We start from the raw sequence: 24527 nt of genomic DNA on the forward strand, positions 1-24527 counted from the left end.
TCACAGAATGTATTTCACTGCATTGTCCCAACTCACTGCTCAGCAGGATACATGTCTGGCAGAGGTGTCCCTGAGCCTGGTGCTGTCTGGGGATGTCAGCCTGCCAGAGCTGCGTCCAGGCCGACTGGCCCTGTGTGTGAGAACACTGCTGGCTGAGCTGCACGAGGGCCTGTTCCTCAGCCAGCTACTGCTTCCACCTCCTCTGGAGAGCACTCTCTCTGCAGACGGTGAGAAAGTGCAAAGGGTTGTGTCCCAATGGCACCGTATTCCCTACATAGTCCACTAATTTAGGGAAAAGTGTATCGTGAGACGCAGATGTGATGTTATTGTATGGCTGTTGTAAGGTGATTTTGAGAACCATTCGGCAATGCATTATTCACAACCATTTCTCTATGTTGTCATTTTCTTCTAGAATGTGAAAAGGACGAGTATATCCAGACTGACGCAGTGGAGCAGTTTCATCAGGTGGTGCCCCAGAAGGTCAACATGGAGTTTGAGAATACTAGTATAACCCTGTCCATGCACAGCCAGAAAAGGTGAGTCATAGGGCACAGAGTTGGTATGAATCATGTGTTTTTGTTATTAAAAAAAAAAAAAAACACTTATTTTCTTTTTCCTTTGACTGTATATCTGAATCATCCAGACACTTGAACTGGACCCTAAAGTCTCTGAAGGTGGGATACGGACGTGAGGACGAGCAGCTGCCCCTCAGGAGCTTCACCCCTGAGATGAGCTTCCCTCAGAGCAGCCTGGAGCTACTTCTGGAGGGTGAGTGGAGAACTGGGCACCAGAAAGATGTGCATCACAAATGACAATCTATTCCCTATATAGGGAATAGGTTGCCATTTGGGATGTAGCCATAGAGAAGGGAAAGAGAGGGTCTGGGAGGGTGGAAAATAACCATTCTTTGTTTGTGTGTCAACAGATGGGCTTCTCCTCTCCCAGAGCAGACAGAGAATCCTTTGCCTTAACACCCTCAGGACTGTCCTGCAGGTGAGTGGTGTGCTTCGGATTTGATTGATACGGTTGCTAGTTTTCATAGTTGCACCGCATTATCAAAGCTCTTTGTAAATATGCTTAACATTTGACCTCTTGTAAGAAATCCGTTTGATCTGAAGTCTCTTGCTCATCTCCCACTCATGTCTCCAGGTGACATCAGTGGACATTTCAGGGTCAGTCACAGTCAACACCTGCATCATCCACTACCGTCACCAGGAGTTCTCCCATTGGCTAGACCTGTTTCCATGGAAACAGCTTATTCATAGGAAAGAAGCTCATAGAAAGAGGTATGAGCATTTTCAACTGACAAACCAGACTGAAGAATGTCAAGCACACCAGTTCATTGCTTGAAACGGATGTAAAGACAATATCCAACATATATTACTAACCTGGCTTGAAAGCATGATTTCTTTTGATTTTGAGCCCACCTGAAATCAACTAACAGTCCTCTCCTGTCTTCATCCTCATGTTTATGTTGTGTCTGGTGGTGTATTGTGGTGTGGTGTGTAGTCCAGTGGAGTATTTGCATCCGCTCCCGTCCTACAGGAACTTCCCCCACCTGGACGCCCCAGTGATGATCAGCTCCTCTGTGTCCAATGTCAACGTTTCTGTACAGCTGGGAGACACTCCTCCCTTCGCCCTGGGCTTCATCTCAGTCAGCACAGGTACAGCACAACACACATACTCACACAGGCCATGGTCAAAATATACTCCCATTGCATTAAAGGTCAAGCATGTTGTTGTGGGAACACAAAGTTTAGTCTTGCCTGGAGAGGAATGACAGGAATGCTAATGGAGAGCAGTGGGTGTTTTTCTTTAGTTCATTCTGCGTTTATCATTGCAGCGATTTCAAGAGATGAATCATGGTACTTGACGTGCTGTTGAATCAACCCTTTCCAAACATACGGCCCTGATAGATTAGATAAGTCATCATAAGTGTTTTTGTAAGGCAGTCAGCTTTTGTCAGTCTGTAACACATTAACTACAATAACTTTATCCCTGTATATATGGGAATTAAATGCAATATCCTTTTACACCATGGGAATCATCACACACCTACACATAGTGAGTTGAGTTAAAATTGCATCCCAAAATGTAGTAATGTGATTTGTGATCTTCAGTAGATCTGAATATGTATTGTATAATGTAGAGATGCAGCACCTCCTGGACATTAGCACAAACGCAGAGAGCCTCAAGTTCCAGAATGTTCACCGCCGCCTCGCTCTGTCCCTGGACCACTTCTGGTGGAGGGTAGGCCAGGGGTCCCACATCCAGCAGGCCCCCCACCCCCCTGGCAAACATGTGTGGGGGGAAGCCCTCATCCTGGACTCCCTTACACTGCAGGTAACGCAGGCATACAACAAGGTAGGCATTAACTATTTAGGGTTACTCACTAACTACTACTCCCCGTGGTTTTTCCTCAGTTCCAATGTTGTGATGAAGAAAATCAAAATCAGGCTACAGGAAATCCTACTTTTCTGAAATTACACTCTATTCATAGATCATTGAAATTGACCTACCTCTAAGCTAATAACATACTTTTCCTAATTTACTGTGTTGACCTGATGATCACAGCCCTGATTAGTATTTGACCAATACTACACCAGCCGTTGTTTGTGTTATATTTGCTGTCTCTGTCTCCCCAGGGGAGCTTCAACAAGCCCCAGAGTGAGTCCAGTAGTCATTCTGAAAGTGTGAGTGTGGAGTCCAATCTGAAGGGCCTACAGCTGGAGGTGTCTGAGACCTGTGCCTTGTGCCTGTCCCGATTATTGGCCCTCTGTAACCTGGCCAATGGCAGGAAGCTGGATGCCTCAGAGCAGCCAGATGTGGTGCCTGTACCTGCCCTTGTTGATGGGACAACTTTCCCCAGTCAGGGCGCCTTTTATTTTAAGATTGAGTGTAACCTGGAGGATGTCAATGTGTTCACACTCTCCAATGTAGCAGGTAAGTTAAATGGGAAGTGTTATTTAGGGTTGTGTCCCAAATGGAACCCTATCCCCTATATAGTTCACTACTTTTGACCAGAGCCCTGTGGCCCCTGGTCATATTTAGTGCACTATATAGGGTGCCATTTTGGATGGACCCTTAATCTCCATCTCCAGCGAGGCCTACATTCTGTATGGTAATTGGCTCCTGTGTTGTGTTAGGAGCTGTATCTTTGCGGGTTGACAAAGTGAAGGCCCAAGGCTCGGCGGAAAGCTCCACATTGTCTGTCCAGGGTGTACGTCTATCTGTAGTGAAGGCTCTCACAGAGACCATGGAGCCCTGCTGTCCCTCAGCCCAAACCCCCAACCCTGTCCTCAGCCTCTCCACCCTGGCCATCTGCTACCACGTCGCCACCGGGAACTTGGAGGTAGCTTTCAGTTACTCTTCCTACCGTCAGTCCATCGGGCCTATTCCTTCTTCCTGATTGACAGTGTTATTCAGATAAGTTCACATGCCTTGTCCTCTTCCCTTGTGCAGGTCCAGTGTGAAGAGGAGCTGGCAGTGCAGTGGACGCCATCAGACCACATGTTTTTATATCACCACGTGAAAGAGAGCCAGGGTTGCTGGGATACTCTGTGTGACTCTCTAGGACTGACAGAGAAAAGAAATGACGAGAGTTTACCAGATCCTCCAGAGAGTGGATCTACTAAGACTTCTCCAGCCCACAGTACGGTCAAGGACCTGTCTGTGCGTGTAGAACTGGGCAGAACCCGCTTCACAGCCCAGGTGACAGAGCACAACTACCTCCTGCTGCACACAGACGCCCTGTCCCTCTCCACTCACTCCGGCTCCATGAACGTCCGCTCTCCACACATGTTTCTCAACTTCGACGGCAACGACATATTCTCCTTCAAGGGCCTGGAGGTCCAGACGCACCCTGATCAGTCCCTGGACCAACGCCACCTCTTTCCCTTCCTCTCCACCCGACACAACCGTGCCTGGGTGGTCACCTGCCCCTGCCTGGCCGTGGAGTTCCCCTACCAGTACAACTTCTCCAACACCTTTGACAAGTTCATCAGCGTTCAGAAGTGGCTCAAGTCCCTGCACAGCAGCCCTGGTCAGACCCCAGGCCCCCAGTGCCTGCCCCCAGACCTGGTCTTCAAGATCAGCCAGTTCTCCTTCGTCTTCCTGGATGACGTTTTCGAGATCAAGCTGAGGGACAACTACGAGCTGATGAAGGATGAGAGCAAGGAGAGCTCCAAGAGGCTCCAGCTGCTGGACAAGAAGGTGGCTGACCTACGGAAGCAGCACGGAGAACTGCTGCCTGCCAGGAAGATAGAAGAGCTGTATACGTCTCTAGAGCGCAAACACATAGAGATCTACATCCAGCGCTCCCGTCGCCTCTACTCCAACACGCCCATGAGGAAGTCTATGCTGACCTGGACGGTGTCCGACTTGGAGCTGGTGGCCCTGGCCGACCAGTCCCTCCATGGGCCGGAGCGCGTCCGCGAGCAGCTGAGGGACATCGACGGAGTCAGCCCCTTCCCCAGAGACGGGCTCCCCCTGGTTGTCCAGTGGTGCCGGGCAGTCACGTTCAACCTCACTGCCTTCCTAGGTGAGTGATGGTTGTGCGTCCCAAATGGCCTATTGCTTTTTATAGTGCACTACATTTGACCATTGTTCCATACGTTAATTATTAATATTGATACTATTTTTTTATATACACACACTACCATTCAAAAGTTTGGGGTCACTTAGAAATGTCCTTGTTTTTGAAAGAATAGCACCTTTCTTTGTCCATTTAAAATAGCATCAAATTGATCAGAAATACAGTGTAGACATTGTTAATGTTGTAAATGACTATTGTAGCTGGAAATGGGTGATAAAAAAATAAATAAAATAATTTATGGATAATCTACATTAATCAGCATCCATCACTCCTGTGTTCCAATGGCACGTTGTGTTAGCTAATCCAATTTTATCATTTTAAAAAGGCTAATTGATCATTAGAAAACCCTTTTGCAATTACGTTAGCACAGCTGAAAACGATTGTTCTGATTTAAAGAAGCAATAAAACTGGCCTTCTTTAGACTAGTTTGTGGGTTCGATTACAGGCTCAAAATGGCCAGAAACAAAGAACTTTCTTCTGAAACTCGTCAGTCTATTCTTGTTCTGAGAAATGAAGGCGATTCCATGCGAGAAATGGCCAAGAAACTGAAGATCTCGTACAACGCTGTGTACTACTCCCTTCACAGAACAGCGCAAACTGGCTTTAACCAGAATAGAAAGGGGAGTGGGAGGCCCTGGTGCACAACTGAGCAAACGGACAAGTACATTAGAGTGTCTAGTTTGAGAAACAGACGCCTTACAAGTCCTCAGCTGGCAGCTTCAATAAATAGTACCCGCAAAACACCAGTCTCAATGTCAACAGTGAAGAGGTGATACATATATAATTTTTTATTATTTCTCTCCCTGTGCCAGTGAGAATCCGGGACTATCCTCGTTACTTGTTTGAGATCCGGGACTGGGAGCTGTCAGGCCGCTTGATCGGGACAGAGCAGGACGGGCAGGGCCGGGCTCGCCGAAGGCAGACTGTGCCACTTGGCCAGCCATGGGGCGACATAACCGTCCACAGGAACATGCCACCACTCAAGTTCTACTGCGATTTTAAATGTGAGTAAAGTGTTTCAATGAAGCACAATCCTAATTTTGTGATGATTTGTATTTATTTTCAACAATAGGCAATAGACACATAGCGGACGATCACATAACTTTGTATGAATTTGTTTGATGTAGTGTCATCTAATCTCTAAACATATACTGGCAGTTGTGCAAATTCAACTCTTAATCAACTCTATTATTTTCCCATCTCCTCTTCTCTCCATGCAGCCAATATATCCTTGTACACTATAGTGTGGGGGCCTTGCTGGGACCCAGCCTGGACCCTGATTGGCCAGGTGGTTGATCTGCTGACCAAACCCACGGTTGACCCCTCCCCTACTTTGGCCTGGTGGGACAAGAGTCGTCTGCTGGTACATGGACGCTGGATCATGGACATGGAACAGGCCAACCTCCATCAGCTGGCCACAGAGGTTAAAACACGGAGTCTGAGCAACACTTCTTAGCCACTTACTGTCTCTGAAAAATGTGTTGGCCTGAGAATTAGGATTATCTGCAATTGTTTGACATCATTTTGCTCTTTTGTAGGACCCCTATAACACTACAGAGAACATGCACTGGGAATGGAACAAAGTCAACTACGAGTGGTCTCCTGGGCAGTTTGTCTTCAAAGGTGACATGGATGTCAACGTCAGGACAGCCTCCAAGTAGGTGGCACACTGAAATCTGTCTTTCAAATATCAGAGATTTTGCAACCAGCTTCACCTGTGAAACGTTTAGATTTTCATGTTTCATGAAATTGTTCATAATTAGATTTTTTTTTTCTTTTCTTGTTTTCAGGTATGACGACATCTGTTTCCTGCACCTGCCAAATCTGTGCATGACCCTTGACCTCCAGTGGCTTTGTCATGGCAACCCCCATGACCATCACGCTGTAATGCTCTGCTGTGCAGAGAATGTAGCTGATGTGACGTCAGGACAACCTCACGACTCCTTCAGAGCCTTCCGCTCAGAGAACCTCAACCTCTCCATCACCATGGACCTCAACCAACACTGTGGCACAGGTGAGGCGGTTGAGCAGTTACCTTGTGATAGCTGTGTGGCTTGGCTTTTTTCCAGGTTCACTGAGGAATTCTCCAGAGGCTGCATCCCAAATGGCACCCTATTCCCTATATAATGCACTAATTATGATCAGCGCCCATAGGTTCCCTGAGTAAGGCTCTCAGTCAAGTAAGTCATTTAGGTAATAGGGTGTCATTTGGGATACTGTGAACACTTGTCAAATCAAGTCTCTGTATTTAGCTTGGATGCGATAATGTTTGATTATTCATCTTTAAATCGTGTTGACTGTCTGTTTATTGAAGGCATTTGTTTCTGTCTCTCAGAGCCGTGCCAGCCCAGAATCCTCCTGTACAGCAGTACCCTGCGCTGGATGCAGAACTTCTGGGCCACCTGGACCAGCGTTTCCAGACCCATCTGCAGAGGCAAGCTCTTCCACAGCCTCAGACCCATCCGAAAGAAGCTGGGCCAGCACTACAAACAGATGTCCTATACAGCAGCCTTTCCTCAACTACAAGTGAGTAAATCACCAACACTGCTACGCGTCCCAAATAGCACCCTATTCCCTTTATAGTGCAATACTTTTGACCAGTAGTAGTGCACTATATAGGGAATAGGGTGCTATTTGGGACTCATTCACTCACTGCTTATGTTCAGCCGACATCCAAAGAACAAAGCAGACAAATCTTTGTCAATATAGGATAAAATTGACATTTTTAAAGACTTTCTTATTTGTTCTCTTTTTACTTACTTACTTTTTTACTTTCAGAGCGCGCTGTCCGTTGCATGGTCTTGTTACCTCCAATGAGCGCTAACATTTGAGTTTTGACTTTGTCTCCTCCCCAGGTGCATTACTGGGCCTCCTTCGCTCAGCAGAGGGGCATCCAGGTGGAGTGCAGCAAAGGCCACGTCTTCACCAGAGGGGCTCAGAGACTCATCCCACAGGGTAAGAAGAAAGGGCACAACACGGGCATAGAAATGCCACAAGCTATTTACACACTCAAGCAATGGTCTGATTGGTTTTTATTTTAATGTTTGCTTCTCAAATGACACCCTATTCCCATATACTGTAGTGCACTATATGTGGAATTGGGTATAATTTGAGACTGAGTTGTTGAGCAGCCTGTCTGTTGGTCTAACTCAACTGTGTGTGTTGTGTCTGTCTGTCCTCTCAGCGGGCACGGTGATGAGGAGGCTGATCTCTGAGTGGAACGTGACCCAGATGGTGTCAGAGCTGTCCCTGATGACGGTGCACCTCATGGCCTCCACCTGGGACGAGACGGCTGACCACCAGATCAATGCCCAGGTGAAGAAGACCCACCTGCTCGGCCTGTCCTCCCTCAGTTACCAGCGCCAGAGCAACCGTATGGAGGAGGTAAGACAATGGGGAGCAGTAGTGGATTTAGGCATAGGCGGCATCTTGCCGGGGGTGTCATGGGGCACCCGCACAAAAAAAAACAAATTTGGAATGGTGACATTTGCGCGATCGGCTTTCTATCGCTCTTTTGCACGTCACGTGCGGGACTGTGGGTCAATTATCCTTGTCGGAGTGGGCGCCCTGATTCTAGTTTGTGAACTAGGCAGGCCTCCCACTCAGAAGTACGATATAGGGAGGGGGTGTGGGGGGTAGGTTGACCTCAGGTCTCCCTGCTGGATGCCCGAGGTAGGGGGGAGCAGGGGAATCTATCAAATAGCGCATCTCTAACTTTGTACAGTACTAATGCAATTAGTTGAGCAATTTAGTGTGTTTCTCTTGTTTGAAGTGTAATAATCATGTTCTCTTAAGTGTGTTCTATTTGTGCAATTAAGTTTTATTTGTGTCTTTTGTTAGCAATAGTGTAATTTGATTATCTTTTTTATTTGTGTTTATATACTACAATTTGTTTCTATTTGTCTTGGTTACTTTTTGATATTTATGAGTCTTATTTTTGTATATATTTATATCGTTTTAAATGTTATGGGGGGGTTCGCCCAGGGAGCCATACAAGCTCGAACTGCAACTGATGGGGAGGGCATGGTAGACACCCCAAAGTTTATTGCACAGGCTGTGTCTCCATTTGCACCATATTCCCTATGTCGTTGACTACTTTTGACCAGGGCCAATAGGGTGCAAGTTGGGATGCACACAGTAGCTTCTTAACCATTGTAGTGAGGTTTAAATTAATTCTATTTGTTCTGGCTCTGTGTCTCAACCCTTCATTTGTAGTTCTCCAGTCAAAAGGTGAAGCTAGATCTCTTGTAAAAACCTGAAGCGTAATAATGGTGTTTCACATTGTGACAGGAGGGGAACTCAAAAGATGAGGCGAATGCCCCCTACACCCACAAGCTGTGCCTGGTTGACCTGCGAGCCTCCTGGACCACCACTAACAGGAACATAGCGTTCGGTCTGTACGACGGCTACAAGAAGGCAGCCGTTCTCAAGCGGAACCTCTCCACAGAGGCTCTGAAGGGCCTGAGGATAGACACAACATTGCAAGCTGCCAAGAAGCTCAAGCGCTCTTTGTCCAACTACTCCGGCGGCCCCAGCACGGCCCCCTCCACCCCAACCATGCCCAGCACCAGCCGCCCTGAGAAGAGCCAGCACGAAGGTAGGATGTTTCCCCTGGAGTAACTGAAGTGCAGCCTAAGTTGATGGTATTTTCTTTTTAAATATATATTTTGAAGGTATTTTCAGATTGTGTTGAACAGATGGTGATAGAGGATGACAGTGGGGAAAGAAAGAGGGATGATGTGTTAAAGGCCACGAGGCCGGTTTCCAACCCATGTCAACACTGTAGATACACTATACAGTATATACAAAGGTATGTGGACACCCCTTCAAATTAGTGGATTCGGCGATTTCAGCCACACATGTTGCTGACAGGTGTATAAAATTGAGCACACAGCCATTCAATCTCCATAGACAAACATTGGCAATAGATTGCCCTTACTGAGAGCTCGGTGACTTTCAACGTGGCACCGTCATAGGATGCCACCTTTCCAATAAGTTAGTTCGTCAGATTTCTGTCCTGCTAGAGCTGCCCCGGTCAACTGTAAGTGCTGTTATTGTGAAGTGGAAAGGTCTAGGAGCAACAACAGCTCAGCCGTGAAGTGGTAGGTCACACAAGCTCACAGAACGGGACCGCCAAGTGCTGTAGCGTGTAGAAATTGCCTGTCCTCGGTTAAAACACTCAGTACCGAGTTCCAAACGGCCTCTGGAAGGAACAGCACAACAACTGTTCGTCGGAAGCTTCATGAAATGGGTTTCTATGGCCGAGTAGCCGCACACAAGCCTAAGATTACCATGCGCAATGACAAGCGTTGGCTGGAGTGGTGTAAAGCTCGCCGCCATTGGACTCTGGAGCAGTGGAAAGGCTTTCTCTGGAGTGATGAATCACGCTTCACCATCTAGCAGTCCGACGGTCGAATCTGGGTTTGGCGGATGCTAGGTGAAAGCTACCTGCCCCAATGCATAGTGCCAACTGTAAAGTTTGGTGGAGGAGGAATAATGGTCTGGGGCTGTTTTCATGGTTCGGGCTAGGCCCCTTAGTTCCAGTGAAGGGAAATCTTAACGCTACAGAATACAATGACATTCTAGACGATTCTCTGCGTCCAACTTTGTGGCAACTGTTTAGGGAAGGCCCTTTTTCTGTTTCACCGTGACAATGCCCCTGTGCACAAAGCGAGGTCCATACAGAAATGGTACATCCAGATCGTTGTGGGAAGAACATGGCTGGCCTGCACAGAGCTCTGACCTCAACCCCGTCGAAAACCTTTGGGATGAATTGGAACGCCGACTGCGAGCCAGGCCTAATCGCGCAACATCACTAATGCTCTTGTGGCTGAATGGAAGCAAGTCCCAGCAGCTATGTTTCAACATCTAGTGGAAAGATAGAGGGGGGACCAATTCCATATTAATGCCCATGATTTTGGAATGAGATGTTTGACTTGCAGGTGTCCACATACTTTTGGTCATGTAGTGTATGTATGCTAGAGGCTGCAGTATTACTGCTAGGCCAGCCAGGCCACATGAAGCGTCTTTCAATATAATTTACTGACTGTTTCTTCAACTCTTCCTTCCTCCTCACTCTGCAGGGACGTCCATGCTGCAGAAGCTGATTGAGGAGACTGATAAGTTTGTGGTGTTCTCAGAGGAGGACTCTGGTGTGAGTGATCAACTGTGTGGCATCGCTGCCTGCCAGACAGACGACGTCTACAACCGCAACTGGTTCATCGAGCTGGTCAACTGTCAGGTACAACTGACAACTAGTCTGGGAGTTTAGGTTCATGGCAAATTGGATTAAGATTGTAAAGCCCAGTGGGCCAATCACACTTTTATTTGACCCCAAATGTAACAATGTTTGCTAACAGGACCCAAGGTTATAATCCTGCTCTGCTGTCTGTCTGTAGATGATGCTGCGTGGCACAGAGACAGCTGGCTGCGTGCTGGTGTCTGCTGCCAAGGCTCAGCTGCTGCAGTGTGAGCACCACCCGGCCTGGTACAGCGACACCCTCAAGCAGAAGACCACCTGGACCTGTCTGCTTGACGGCATGCAGTACTTTGCCACAATGGAGCCAAACCCCTCAGAGCAGGAGGACTGGCAGTTGTGGCTTGAGGTGGGCCAGTGAAAACATTATTAACAGGCTCCTAAAGATGCACTATGCAGAAATCGCTCCGCCATTTCCTGATTGCTAAAATTCAAATAGTTTCTAATTTCAGTTTATGTGATAAAGCAAGTATAGTGTAGAGAATCATAGATCACAGCGGTATAGATCGTACAATCTTTTCCATAACCAAAAATATTGTATTTTCAGCTGTTTGAAGCTGGTGTACAAAACAACAAAAGTAAAAGACGCAAAAATGGAGCTTAAGAAAAGGGAAGCATAGAAATGGCGCGCATAGAACAGATCTACCGCTTCTTAGACTTTCTTTCAATGAGTGACAGATCTATAACGCTGACTTTTCCATGTGAATTTGGTCAAGTCACCCAAAAAGCTTTAATAAGAACTACCATAAATGATCATCTGTAGCATTGAATGATGATGTGTTTATGGTTTACATTCGGGCTCAAGTCCAAGTTGCACGACAGAGTATTTTTATAGTAGGTGCATAGTAGAGAGCATATTTGTGTCTTTCAGATTCATGGTGCTGTCTAAGCTTTGACCGTGTGTCTTTGCCTTGGTTGTGCATGGTGCGTCTGCAGGTGAAAAACATTGAGGAGCACAGGCAGCGTCACCTGGACTCAGTGCTGGAGCTGATGGAGAGTGGCCAGGCTGTTGGAGGCATGGTCAGCACCACAACAGGTACTGCTGCTCTTCACACATACTCTACTTCATGAAATGCACTATGTTTAAACCCTGGCCCTTCAAAGCTGAAAATCTCATCTTGATGTGAATCTTTCCTTAATGTGAAATTCCATATATTTTTTTACATTGATTTATTCATTATTCATTATATTCATTATTCTCCAGCACCATGCCAGTGTCTACATACAGTGCATTCAGAAAGTATTCAGACCCCTTGATTTTTCCCCCCCACATTTTGTTACGTTACAGCATCATTCTAAAATGGATGAAATAAAATTATCTCAATCTACACACAATGCCTCATAATGACAGAGAAAAGTTTTTGTTTTTTTTATTGTGCAAATTTATTAAAAATACAAAAAACATACCTTATTAACATAACTATTCATACCCTTTGCTATGAGACTCAAAATTGAGCTCATGTGCATCCTGTTTCCATTGATCATCCTTGAGATGTTTCTACAACTTGATTGGAGTCCACCTGTGGTACATTCAATTGATTGGACATGATTTGGAAAGGCACACACCTGTCTATATAAGGTCCCACAGTTGACAGTGCATGTCACAGCAAAAACCAAGCCGTTCGGTCAAAGGAATTGTCCATAGAGCTCCAAGACAGGATTGTTTCGAGGGAAAGATCTGGGGAAGGGTACCAAAAAATGTCTGTAGCATTGAAGATCCCCCAGAACACAGTGGCCTCCATCATTCTTAATCGGAAAAAGTTTGGAACCACCAAGACTCTTCCTAGAGCTGGCTGCCCGGCCAAACTGAGCAATCGTGGGAGAAGGGCCTTGGTCAGGGAAGTGACAAAGAACCCGATGGTCACTCTGACAGAGCTCCAGAGTTCCTCTGTGGAGATGGGAGAACCTTCCAGAAGGACAGCCATCTCTGCAGTACTCCACTAATTAGGCCTTTATGGTAGAGTGGCCTAACGGAAGCCATTCCTCAGTAAAAGGCACATGACAGCCCACTTGGAGTTTGCCAAAAGGTACTTAAAGGACTCTCAAAACATGAGAAACAAGATTCTGGTCTAATGAAACCAAGATTGAACTTTTTGGCCTGAATGCCAAGCATCACGTCTGGAAGAAACCTGGCACCATCCCTATGGTGAAGCATGGGGGTGGCAGCATCATGCTGTGGGGATGTTTTTCAGCGGCAGGGGCTGGGAGACTAGTCAGGATCGAGAGAAAGATGAACGGCGCAAAGTACAGACAGATCCTTGATGAAAACCTGCTCAGGACCTCAGACTGGGGCGAAGGTTCATCTTTCATCAGGACAACAACCCTAAGCACACAGCCAAGGCAACGCAGGAGTGTTTCCAGACAAGTCTCTGAATGTCCTTGAGTGGCCCAGCCAACGTCCGGACTTGAACCCAATCGAACATCTCTGGAGAGACCTGAAAATAGCTGTGCAGCGACGCTCCCCATGCAACCTGACAGAGCTTGAGAAGAATGGGAGAAACTCCCCATATACAGATGTGCGAAGCTTGTAGCGTCATATAGAAGAAGACTTGAGGCTGTAAACACTGCCAAAGGTGCTTCAACAAAGTACTGAGTAAAGGGTCTGAAGACTTATGTAAATGTGATATTTCAACTTTTTAATTTTTTATAAAGTTGCTAACATTTCTAAAAACTTGTTTTTGCTTTGGTATTGTGTGTAGATTGATGAGGGAAAACATCGATTTAATCAATTTTAGAACAAGGCTGTAACATAACAAAATGTGGAAAAAGTCACGGGTTTTAAATACTTTCCGAATGCACTGTATGTGTAAACTGAACATTTTTATGTTCTGTAGTTAACATCATCGTGGCACTTAAGACTTTTTTAAGTGGTGTATTTACACTTTAACTTATGTGTCACGGTAAATGTAACACTTCCTCTCTGTTCTGTGTATCCAGACTGGAACCAGCCGGCCCAGGTGAATGACACCCAGCAGGTCCAGCGTATCATCTCTCGTTGCAGCTGTCGCATGTACTACATCGGCTACAGCCACGACATCGACCCTGAGCTGGCCACGCAGATCAAACCCCCAGAGATACGGCGCAACGAGAAGGAAGACCTGCTGAAAAAACAAGCTGGTAAGGCACCCCATAGAGCTCATATATGCACTATTTTATACAACATTTGATACAATATTTTAAATTTGATCAGTTTCTATAATGAACTTTTTCCTGAATTGAATCCTGTTGTTTGGATGCCAAAGTCCATTCTAATGTTCTATTTAATTCTGTGAGGCAGCCGACATCCTCAAATACAGTGTCAGAACATGCTGACAATGTTGCTGTCGTGTTATTGAGTGTAAAGGCTTGAGCCTTTCGACTTGGTGTCTTTCCCCCCACTTCACTATCAGGGGCTGTGGACACCTTCACCCTCATTCACCATGACCTGGAGATCTCCACCAACCCTGTGCAGTATGCTATGATCCTGGACATCGTCAACAACCTACTGCTGCACGTTGAGCCCAAACGCAAGGTAACGAGATGCCTCAACATCTGACTAGGCAGTTGTTTGTCCTATCGCATTTGCAACTGTATACGGGGCAAATCCTAACTTCCACTAAAGTCGAATTTTCACTTAGTCATGTATTGAGGTCAGTGGGAGACGAAGTGAAAATTGTACTTGAGTGGAAGTTTGGATTCACCCCTACTGTATGATAGCTGAGGTCTCTGCACTGTACAAGTCCCTTATGCGTCCCAAATGGCATGATATTCCCTATGTAGTGCATTACTTTTGACCAGGGTTCTAAATAGGAAAAAGAGGGAATAGCGCCTTTTGGGATGCCTTGTGTCCTACCCTCTGACCATGTTGTGTGTGGCCTCTGTCCTCAGGAGCACAGTGAGAAGAAGCAGCGAGTGCGTTTCCAGCTGGAGATCTCCAGTAACCCAGAGGAGCAGCGCAGCAGCATTCTACACCTGCAGGAGGCCGTCAGGCAGCACGTGGCCCAGATCAGACGCCTGGAGAAACAGATCTACTCCAATATCAGGGTGAGCCATTGGACGGACTGACTCACACTCTTCTCATAGGCCCTGTGTGGCGAGGCAATGGCTGATTTCAGCACTGTTCCTTGTGAGGTGAAAACCAAAGGTGAAGGTAATTCCTCTAGTTTACTTCATCCAATTATAATCTAGAGAGGGATTAAAACACATCCCTCAGTTACGAACCCCAAAGCACTGAAATATCTACTTGTGTATTTGACCTGTGTGGTGTGACCCCTCCAGGCCCAGCCTGAGGATCTGAGAGGAGATGAGCTGTCAGAGATCAACGTGAGGTTGCAGAACCAGCTCAATCAGGAGAAGACTGACATGCAGATGAAGAGTGAGGAGCTCAACATCCTCATCAGGTCAGCCCAACACTGCCACAGACACACCATTCAATGCCAAGTCAAACTACCGAACACTTTCACCACACCATCTTTTCAATGCCTAGGAAAACTACTCGGCCAGCCATGGGAAGTTCTGAGATACTTTCTAAGAATACTGACTCATCCTCTTCTGTGTTCTTCCCTGCATGTCACTCTGCTCCCAGATGTTTTAAAGACTTCCAGCTGCAGAGGACCAATAAGCTGGAGCTGCGTAAGCCGCCGGAGGACGTGAGTGTGGTTCGCAGGACAGAGATCTGCTTTGCCCAGGCCCGCTGGTGTCTCACTGAGGAGGATGGACAGCTGGGCATCGCTGAGCTGGAGCTGCAGAGGTTCATGTACAGCAAGGTGGGCAGGGGGCAGGGAGGACACTGCTGCTCTGTCCTAACAAGGAGATGAACATAACTCTTTTGATACTTTGCTTCAGCTAGAGAGCTAGGCCCATATTCACAAAAAGTCCCAGATTAGGAGTGCTGAAATAGGATCTGTTTTGCCTTTTAGATAATAAGACATGGACAAGGGGTACCTGATCCTAGATTAGTACTCTTACTCTGAGACACTTTATGAATGCGGGCCCTGATGTTGATGCTAAACATCTGTTAAACTGTCTCCTTCCACAGCTGAACAAGTCAGACGACACAGCAGAGCATCTCCTGGAACTGGGCTGGTTCACCATGAACAACCTGCTCCCCAACGCTGCATACAAGGTCAGGAAATGATGTTTATCTCTGACCTTTTCTTTGGTAAGGGCAGTCAACAGCTCATTTTTACAACCGGTGGTGCTATGAACCTGTGAAGCTTACAAATATTGCCTCTGAAAGGGATCTCTGGATAGTACAAGCCTTTTTGTTGAGTTTTTTCAGTCTTTTGTCAGAAACAAGAAGTTTCCATCCTGCTGTTACTGATCCAATGATTCCAGATCCTATTGCACCCAAAATGTGCTCACAAAGACCTCTAAAGCAGTGTTTGCTTGTGTTGATAACTCTCTACTTGGTTTCCTATGTGCAGCATGTGAGGGTATGTATGGTGCTGGTACAGTAACTGGGTGTTCATGTCACTGTTGTTGACACCATCATGCTCATCATCCAGTCAGCATCACGGAAATCCCTCTCAGAATATAATGGATGTGTCCCAAATGACACCCTATTCCCTACATAGTCCACTACTTTTGACCAGAGGCCTTGGTTAATAGTAGTGCATTATTCATGGATTAGGGTGCCATTTGGGACGTATCATTTGTTATTCAACATTGCATGTCCACCATGGACTGGGTCATTCCAATGCCCACCTCCAGTCCTTCCTCTTATTGCGTGCTTCTCACTGCATTTGCACCGTCATCTGAATGTTTTACGGTACCATGTCTTACGTCGCTGTGTAAGTCAGGTTTGTTTTCCAAATGTTTTCCTGTTCATATGGGAGGAAAAATCCATGAATTGATTCATTTATCCTCCTGCTCACCATTCATGCTGTATGGACGCATTTCAGAATCATTTGATTGTCTTTACAGAATATGCTGTATTCTGAATTAAATTGTTTTCCTAAATTACATTAAATATATTTTTGTGTTGCTTCATGAATCAGCAGTTAGGAGCATGGCATTATTTCAGTGGTTATTTTGACTGCGTCCTGAATGACACCGTATTCCCTATATAGTACACTACTTTTGGGGCCATTTGGGATGCAGCCTCTGTGTTGTGACTTAACTTCATGAAACCTGTCTCCTAGGTGGTGTTGCGTCCACAGAGCCCGTGTCAGTCTGGCCGTCAGTTTGCTCTGCGCATCTTCAGTAAGGTCCGCCCCCCTGTGGGAGGCATCTCAGTCAAGGAGCACTTTGAGGTGAGGAGGAAGCATGTGATCATAACATTTGAGATGTGTTAACGTGTTTGATCATAACACTGAAGATATCATAACATATGTGATCATAACATTAGAGATGTGTTAACGTGATCGTAACCTTTTTAATTATGAAAGCATTGGGAGCATACAGGTAGATAGTGTTTCTCTGTTATCTGTTTGTGTCGCCAGGTGAACGTGGTTCCTCTCACCATCCAGCTCATGTACCAGTTCTTCAAAAGGATGATGGGATTCTTCTTCCCAGGAAGGAATGTGGAGGAGGAGGAAGTTGCTGATGAGGAGGACAAGTCCCGAATGGTCACAACTGGTGTGTATTGCCTCTACCTGCTAGCATCCTGTCCAGGGGGAGTACATCAAGCTACAGAAACAGAAGATAGGTGCCTGCCCTAGGGGCCATTCTTACTCGGACTGGGCTTACTTACTTACCAGTTATTGACGTGCAACCATTATGCTGTACTATATACGTTCACTTGCCCTCAAGTCTCCATCCATCCTCTACATGTTGACCAGCCTGAAATACACACCTCTCTCCACCCAACCAATCAATATTAGTTTCCATTATCGTTGCCAGCTCTTCAATACCACACATGGTATTGGATTGGTAGTTGCTGTGTCACCCTTGGTGGCTATTAATAGCCTAGGTCTGTGTGAGACTGTGCATCCCACATGGCAACCTATTCCCTACATAGTGCACTATGACCCTGGTCAAAAGTAGTGCACTTTAAAGGGGATAGGGTGCCTTATTGGACATTTTGGAGAGTTACAGGAGTATAGGGTGTGGACTCTGAGGGGTGGTGGAGTCATTCAGAGGCCGTGGTGGTGCTGCTGCTGTCTTTCTTGCACTCACATCCACACTTGTTTTTCTTCCTGGCACTGGTTCTACTGATTGTGGCTATTTCAAAGAAGGATGTATAACTACAATTACTATGATATGTGGTTGTTTTTCCTACTACACTTAGTTGAATGCACTGACTTGTAAATCACTCTGTGTAAGAGTGTCCGCTAAATGACTAATGTAAATTGTATCTCAGGCATGCCTGTCATCAAGCCTCGGCAGCTCTCGGAGGACACCATGGGGGTCATGGGCCCCAGCAAAGGGGTCACCCAGGGCTTGAACCGAACCTCTGGGGTCAGGAGGTCCTTCCGAAAGGCTGTTGAGGTATTTTTTTTTATGAGAAATTATAAAATATGTATCTTTGTGTTGATGTATCCCCAATGTTCATAAAGCCGTACTACGTTGCCACCCAGCTACATCTGCTGGGGTAATTGGCTCGTTGTTTTCACAAGCACTTCCCAACTTTCTCGTTATATACTTATTTTGACCAGCGCTCTATGGGTCTTGTTTAAAAGTAGTGAACTATGATGAATATTTAGGGTGCCATTTCAGACGCAGCCTTAGGTCTTCCATACTGTATTGAAATCAAAGTATGTCTTATTTCCCTACCTAGCATCCTGTAGATGACATCGACAAGATGAAGGAAAGAGCAGCCATGAATAACTCCTTCATCTACATCAAGATCCCCCAGGTTCCCCTGTGTGTCAGCTATAAGGTAGGTATCACTGTGCTGAAGTTAAAGGTAGCAAAATTCCGCACATTTTACAGAAAATTTCCCGGTTGGATAATTCCCGGATTTCTTCCAACCGGGATTTCTGGAAAATCTGGAAATGGTCTGGATTTTACAACTAGCTAAAGGAGAACGGTACTCAATGCTTTGATTCAAGCCATTTATTGATTCTATATACATGTCGGTGTGTCAGTGAGTTCATAAATATACATTCCCCTCGAAGAGAGATGTCGTCATGATTCTGTGTTGACCCCATACCAGGTCACATGTTTTGTTCTCAGACTGGAAAAAATACCTCAATATCTGGTGTTGTCATGTGTTTTATCTGTTTGTATATGTAAACCTTCACACACTGTTGGCTTGTTTGTGACTTGGACGTCGTTTATAATCCCCCGATTTTTCAATTTCATGTATTCAGGGATTTGCAAAATAATCGTATTTTCCAATGACAGCATTGGCTTCCAGATTACAAAATCCCATAGCTGATTTGAGTAAATGTTTAATAAATCTAAATGTTTAATATTGAAAATGTAATATTCGTGTATGAATATGTAATATCATTAAATGGGAGATAAATGAACACAGACATGTAATGAAGGTATGATTATTGTAGAATTATTTGAACAACTGTTGTACTTTTTAACTCCCAAACAATGCAGTTTCATTATGTATTGTGTGCTTGTGTGTCCACATAGGGAGAGAAAAGCAGTGTTGACTGGAAGGATCTGAACCTGGTTCTACCTTGTCTGGAGTACCACAACAACACATGGACCTGGCTGGACTTTGCCATGGCTGTTAAGAGGGACAGCAGGAAAGCACTTGTAGCACAGGTACTGCACTGAACCCTGTCCCGCTTATTACTAACCCAACCATTGTGGGGTGAAGTTCGCCTAGATACAGATCTTGGATCAGCCTCCCCTTGACCATTAGTTATGGATATGCCAAACTAACCCAGGGTCAGCATATAGGGGCACCTTCATCCTACTCCGTGCTGCACAGAACCCTGGCCTCTCTCATTACCAACATGGTCATGTCCTACAGTAGCAGTTTGATGGCAAAAATGGCACTTCTACCATCATGATGTTCCAAGCTGCCAAAATGCCAATCCAAGATGGCGTAGCAGTGTAGACGTGGTTTGTTGTCCTCTCGTTTACTTTTTGTATTTTTTTTTATATATTCCAATTGAAAAATAAATCTCTTTTTCCATTTTTAAATTAAATATACCTTCCGGTAACCCGCCTCACTCAATGTGACACGGATCCGCAATTATTTTTTTAGACCCTATAGCCAAAACGTTCATCAAAAGGTAGCCAGCTAATTAGCTAAGTTACTAGCCATTTAGTTATTGTTAGCCACTGCTAGCCTTTTTTTAGCCTGGATAATACCTGCCAGCCTCGGACTGTTTTTCTCCACTACAACGCCAGATTCCTGCCGACCATTGATCATCACAGCTAGCTATCTTCAACTGAGTGACCCAGCCCCGAAGCTAGCCCTGAGCCAGACGCTTCTCCCGGCTAGAAAACAAAATTCCCACAACTACAATACCTCTTTCGCCATCTGGCCCGGTCCCTTCGTTGACACGGCACCCTGCCGTACCACCACGACTGGTCCGCAGACGTAATTCCATCAACTATGCCTTCAACCGGCCTTTGCCGGACGACGGAGCAGACGCTTCTACTTACCCCGGACTGCTAACTTTAAACGCTGTGTCTCCCGCGTGCTAGCGTAGTAACGACTAGCTAGCTGCTTCCCTGTTTCATCTATTGCTGTAAAGTGGACCCTATAATCACTTGGCTACATGGCTGATGCCTGCTGGACTGTTCATATATCAGGGTACTCCACTTTGTTTACCTTTGGTTATCTGTCGGCCCTAGCCCCGAACTCAGGCCCTGTGTGTAGTTAACCGACTCTCTCTGCCCATTCATCGCCATTTCACCTGTTGTTGTTGTTGACTTAGCTGATTAGCTGTTGTCCTAACCGTTGTTGACTTAGCTAGCTCTCCCAATCAACACCTGTGATTGCTTTATGCCTCGCTTTATGTCTCTCTTAAATGTCAATATGCCTTGTATACTGTTGTTTAGGATAATTATCATTGTTTTAGTTTACTTCGGAGCCCCTAGTCCCACTGTACATGCCTTAGATACCTCCTTTGTCCCACCTCCCACACATGTGGTGACCTCTCCCAGTATAACCAGCATGTCCAGAGATGCAAACTCTCTTATCATCACTCAGTGCCTGGGCTTACCTCCACTGTACCCGCACCCCACCATACCCCTGTCTGCACATTATGCCCTGAATCTATTCTACCACGCCCAGAAATCTGCTCCTTTTATTCTCTGTCCCCAACGCACTAGACGACCAGTTTTGCTAGCCTTTACCGTACCCTCATCCTACTCCTCCTCTGTTCCTCGGGTGATGTGGAGGTTAAACCAGGCCCTGCGTGTCCCCAGGCACTCATTTGTTGACTTCTGTAATCAAAAATGCCTTGGTTTCATGCATGTTAACATCAGAAGCCTCCTCCCTTAGTTTGTTTTACTCACTGCTTTAGCACACGCCGCCAACCCCGATGTCCTTGCCATGTCTGAATCCTGGCGTAGGAAGGCCACCAAAGATTCTGCGATTTCCATACCCAACTACAACATTTTCCGTCAAGAAAGGGGGAGGAGTTGCAATCTACTGCAGAGATAGCTTGCAAAGTTCTGTCATACTCTCCAGGTCTATGCCCAAACAGTTCGAGCTTCTAATTTTAAAAATTAATCTCTCCAGAAATAAGTCTCTCACTGTTGCCGCATGTTATAGATCCCCCCTCAGCTCCCAGCTGTGCCCTGGACACCATATGTGAATTGATTGCCCCCCATCTGTCTTCAGAGTTCGTTCTGTTAGGTGACCTAAACTGGGATATGCTTAACCTCTCTAGAGTATGTGGGATGGTAGCGTCCCACCTCGTCAACAGCCAGTGAAACTGCAGGGCGCCAAATTCAAAACAACAGAAATCCCATAATTAAAATTCCTTAAACATACAAGTATTTTACACCATTTTAAAGATACACTTGTTGTAAATCCAGCCACAGTGTCCGATTTCAAAAAGGCTTTACGAAGAAAGCACACCAAATGATTATGTTAGGTCAGAGCCAAGTCATAGAAAAACACAGCCATTTTTCCAGCCAAAGAGAGGAGTCACAAAAAGCAGAAATAGAGAGAAAATTAATCACTAACCTTTGATCTTCATCAGATGACACTCATAGGACTTCATGTTACACAATACATGTATGTTTTGTTCGGTAAAGTTCATATTTATATCCAAAAATATGAGTTTACATTGGCGCGTTATGTTCAGTAGTTCCAAAACATCCGGTGATTTTGCAGAGAGCCACATCAATTTACAGAAATACTCATAATAAATATTGCTAAAAGATACAACTGTTATGCATGGAATTTTAGATCCACTTCTCCTTAATGTAACCGCTGTGTCAGATTTCAAAAAAACTTTACGGAAAAAGCACACCATGCAATAATCTGAGTACGGCGCTCAGACGACAAATCAAGCCAAACAGATATCCGCCATGTTGGAGTCAACAGAAGCCAGAAATAGCATTATAAATATTCAATTACCTTTGATGATCTTCATCAGAATGCACTCCCAGCAATCCCAGTTCCACAATAAATGTTTGTTTTGTTCGATAAAGTCCATCATTTATGTCCAAATAACTCCTTTTTGTTAGCGCGTTTAGTCCAGTAATCAAAATTCATGACGCGCGATCACTAGGTGCAGACAAAGTCAGAAAGTTCCGTTACAGTCCGTAGAAACATGTCAAACGATGTATAGAATCAATCTTTAGAATGTTTTTAACATAAATCTTCAATAATGTTCCAACCGGAGAATTCCTTTGTCTTCAGAAATGCAATGGAACGCAAGCTAACTCTCTCACGTGAACGCGCCTGGTCAGCTCGTGGCTCTCTGGCAGACCTCTGACTCATTCCCCTCTCATTCGCCCCCACCTCACAGTAGAAGCCTCAAACAAGGTTCTAAAGACTGTTGACATCTAGTGGAAGCCTTAGGAAGTGCAATATGACCCCATTTCCACTGTATCTTGGATAAGCAAAGAGTTGAAAAACTACAAACCTCAGATTTCCCACTTCCTGGTTGGATTTTATTTCTCAGGTTTTTGCCTGCCATATGAGTTCTGTTATACTCACAGACATCATTCAAACAGTTTTAGAAACTTCGGAGTGTTTTCAATCCAAATCTACTAATAATATGCATATCTTAGCTTCTGGGCCTGAGTAGCAGGCAGTTTACTCTGGGCACGCTTTTCATCCGGACGTGAAAATACTGCCCCCTACCCCAAAGAAGTTAACACCCCAGCAGTCCTACAATCTAAGCTAGATGACCTCAATCTCACACAAATTATCAAGGAAACCACCAGGTACAACCCTAAATCTGTTTAACATGGGCACCCTCATAGATATTATCCTGACCAACTTGCCCTCCAAATACATCTCTGCTGTTTTCAATCAGGATCTCAGCGATCACTGCCTCATTGTCTGCATCCGCTATGGGTCCGAGGTCAAACGACCACCCCTCATCACTGTCAAACGCTCCCGAAAACACTTCTGCGAGCAGGCCTTTCTAATCGACCTGGCCCAGATATCCTGGAAGGATATTGACCTCATCCCGTCAGTCGAGGATGCCTGGTTGCTCTTTAAAAGTAATTTCCTCACCATCTTAATAAGCATGCCCCTTTCAAAAAATGTAGAACTAAGAACATATATAGCCCTTGGTTCACTGCTGACCTTGACCAGCACAAAAACATCCTGTGACGGACTGCAATAGCATCGAATAGTCCCTGCGATATGCAACTGTTCAGGGAAGTCAGGAACCAATACAGACAGTCAGTCAGGAAAGCAAAGGCTAGCTTTTTCAAACAGAAATTTGCATCCTGTAGCTCTAACTCCAAAAAGTTTTGGGACACTAAAGTCCATGGAGAACAAGAGCACCTCCTCCCAGCTGCCCACTGCACTGAGGCTAGGCGACACGGTCACCACCGATAAATCCATGATAATTGAACATTTCAATAAGCATTTCTCTACGGCTGGCCATGCTTTCCTCCTGGCTACCCCAACCCCGGCCAACAGCTCCACACCCCTCGCAGCTACTTGCCGAGCCTCCCCAACTTCTCCTTCACCCAAATCCAGATCGCAGATGTTCTGAAAGAGCTGCAAAACCTGGACCCGTACAAATCAGCTGGGCTAGACAATCTGGACCCTCTTTCTAAAATTATCCGCAGCCATTGTTGCAACCCCTATTACCAGTCTGTTCAACCTCTTTCATTTCGTCCGAGATCCCTAAAGATTTGAAGCTGCCGCGGTCAACCCCTACTTCCAAGGAGGTGACACTCTAGACCCAAACTGTTACAGACCTATATCCATCCTGCCCTGCCTTTCTAAAGTCTTTGGAAGCCAAGTTAATAAACCGATCACTGACCATTTCTAATCCCACTGTACCTTCTCCGCTGTGCAATCCGGTTTCCGAGCTGGTCACGGGTGCACCTCAGCCACGCTCAAGGTACTAAATGATATCATAACCGCCATCGATAAAAGACAGTACTGTGCAGCCATCTTCATCGACCTGGCCAAGGCTTTCGACTCTGTCAATCACTGTATTCTTATTGGAAGACTCAATAGCCTTGGTTTCTCAAATGACTGCCTCGCCTGGTTCACCAACTACTTCGCAGATAGTGTTCAGTGTGTAAAATCGGAGGGCCTGTTGTCCGGACCGCTGGCAGTCTCTATGGGGGTACCACAGGGTTCAATTCTCGGGCCGACTCTTTTCTCTGTATAAATCAACGATGTCGCTCTTG

The 24527-nt window shown here is 45.7% G+C and overlaps 1 protein-coding gene across 1 annotated transcript in view; it reads left to right on the forward strand.

The window, feature by feature from the left end:
* The first annotated feature begins 7 nt into the window (after positions 1–7).
* Positions 8–24527, forward strand: part of LOC120028398 (protein KIAA0100-like) — a 28187-nt gene continuing 3667 nt past the window's right edge. Inside the window, exons 1-32 of the mRNA XM_038973630.1 lie at positions 8–227; positions 413–536; positions 644–768; positions 926–993; positions 1150–1286; positions 1546–1664; positions 2150–2343; positions 2646–2943; positions 3147–3352; positions 3463–4540; positions 5407–5598; positions 5815–6017; positions 6133–6251; positions 6385–6608; positions 6930–7120; positions 7450–7549; positions 7779–7978; positions 8885–9191; positions 10678–10835; positions 10993–11199; positions 11787–11886; positions 13788–13967; positions 14240–14361; positions 14718–14873; positions 15108–15229; positions 15415–15595; positions 15868–15954; positions 16973–17083; positions 17273–17408; positions 18133–18260; positions 18550–18651; positions 19362–19496. Coding sequence (XP_038829558.1) covers positions 8–227; positions 413–536; positions 644–768; positions 926–993; positions 1150–1286; positions 1546–1664; positions 2150–2343; positions 2646–2943; positions 3147–3352; positions 3463–4540; positions 5407–5598; positions 5815–6017; positions 6133–6251; positions 6385–6608; positions 6930–7120; positions 7450–7549; positions 7779–7978; positions 8885–9191; positions 10678–10835; positions 10993–11199; positions 11787–11886; positions 13788–13967; positions 14240–14361; positions 14718–14873; positions 15108–15229; positions 15415–15595; positions 15868–15954; positions 16973–17083; positions 17273–17408; positions 18133–18260; positions 18550–18651; positions 19362–19496 — 6030 coding nt within the window. The remainder of the gene's footprint in view (positions 228–412; positions 537–643; positions 769–925; positions 994–1149; positions 1287–1545; positions 1665–2149; positions 2344–2645; positions 2944–3146; positions 3353–3462; positions 4541–5406; positions 5599–5814; positions 6018–6132; positions 6252–6384; positions 6609–6929; positions 7121–7449; positions 7550–7778; positions 7979–8884; positions 9192–10677; positions 10836–10992; positions 11200–11786; positions 11887–13787; positions 13968–14239; positions 14362–14717; positions 14874–15107; positions 15230–15414; positions 15596–15867; positions 15955–16972; positions 17084–17272; positions 17409–18132; positions 18261–18549; positions 18652–19361; positions 19497–24527) is intronic.

Source organism: Salvelinus namaycush, chromosome 34 (assembly GCF_016432855.1).
Source record: "Salvelinus namaycush isolate Seneca chromosome 34, SaNama_1.0, whole genome shotgun sequence".
NCBI classification, from domain to species: domain Eukaryota; kingdom Metazoa; phylum Chordata; class Actinopteri; order Salmoniformes; family Salmonidae; genus Salvelinus; species Salvelinus namaycush.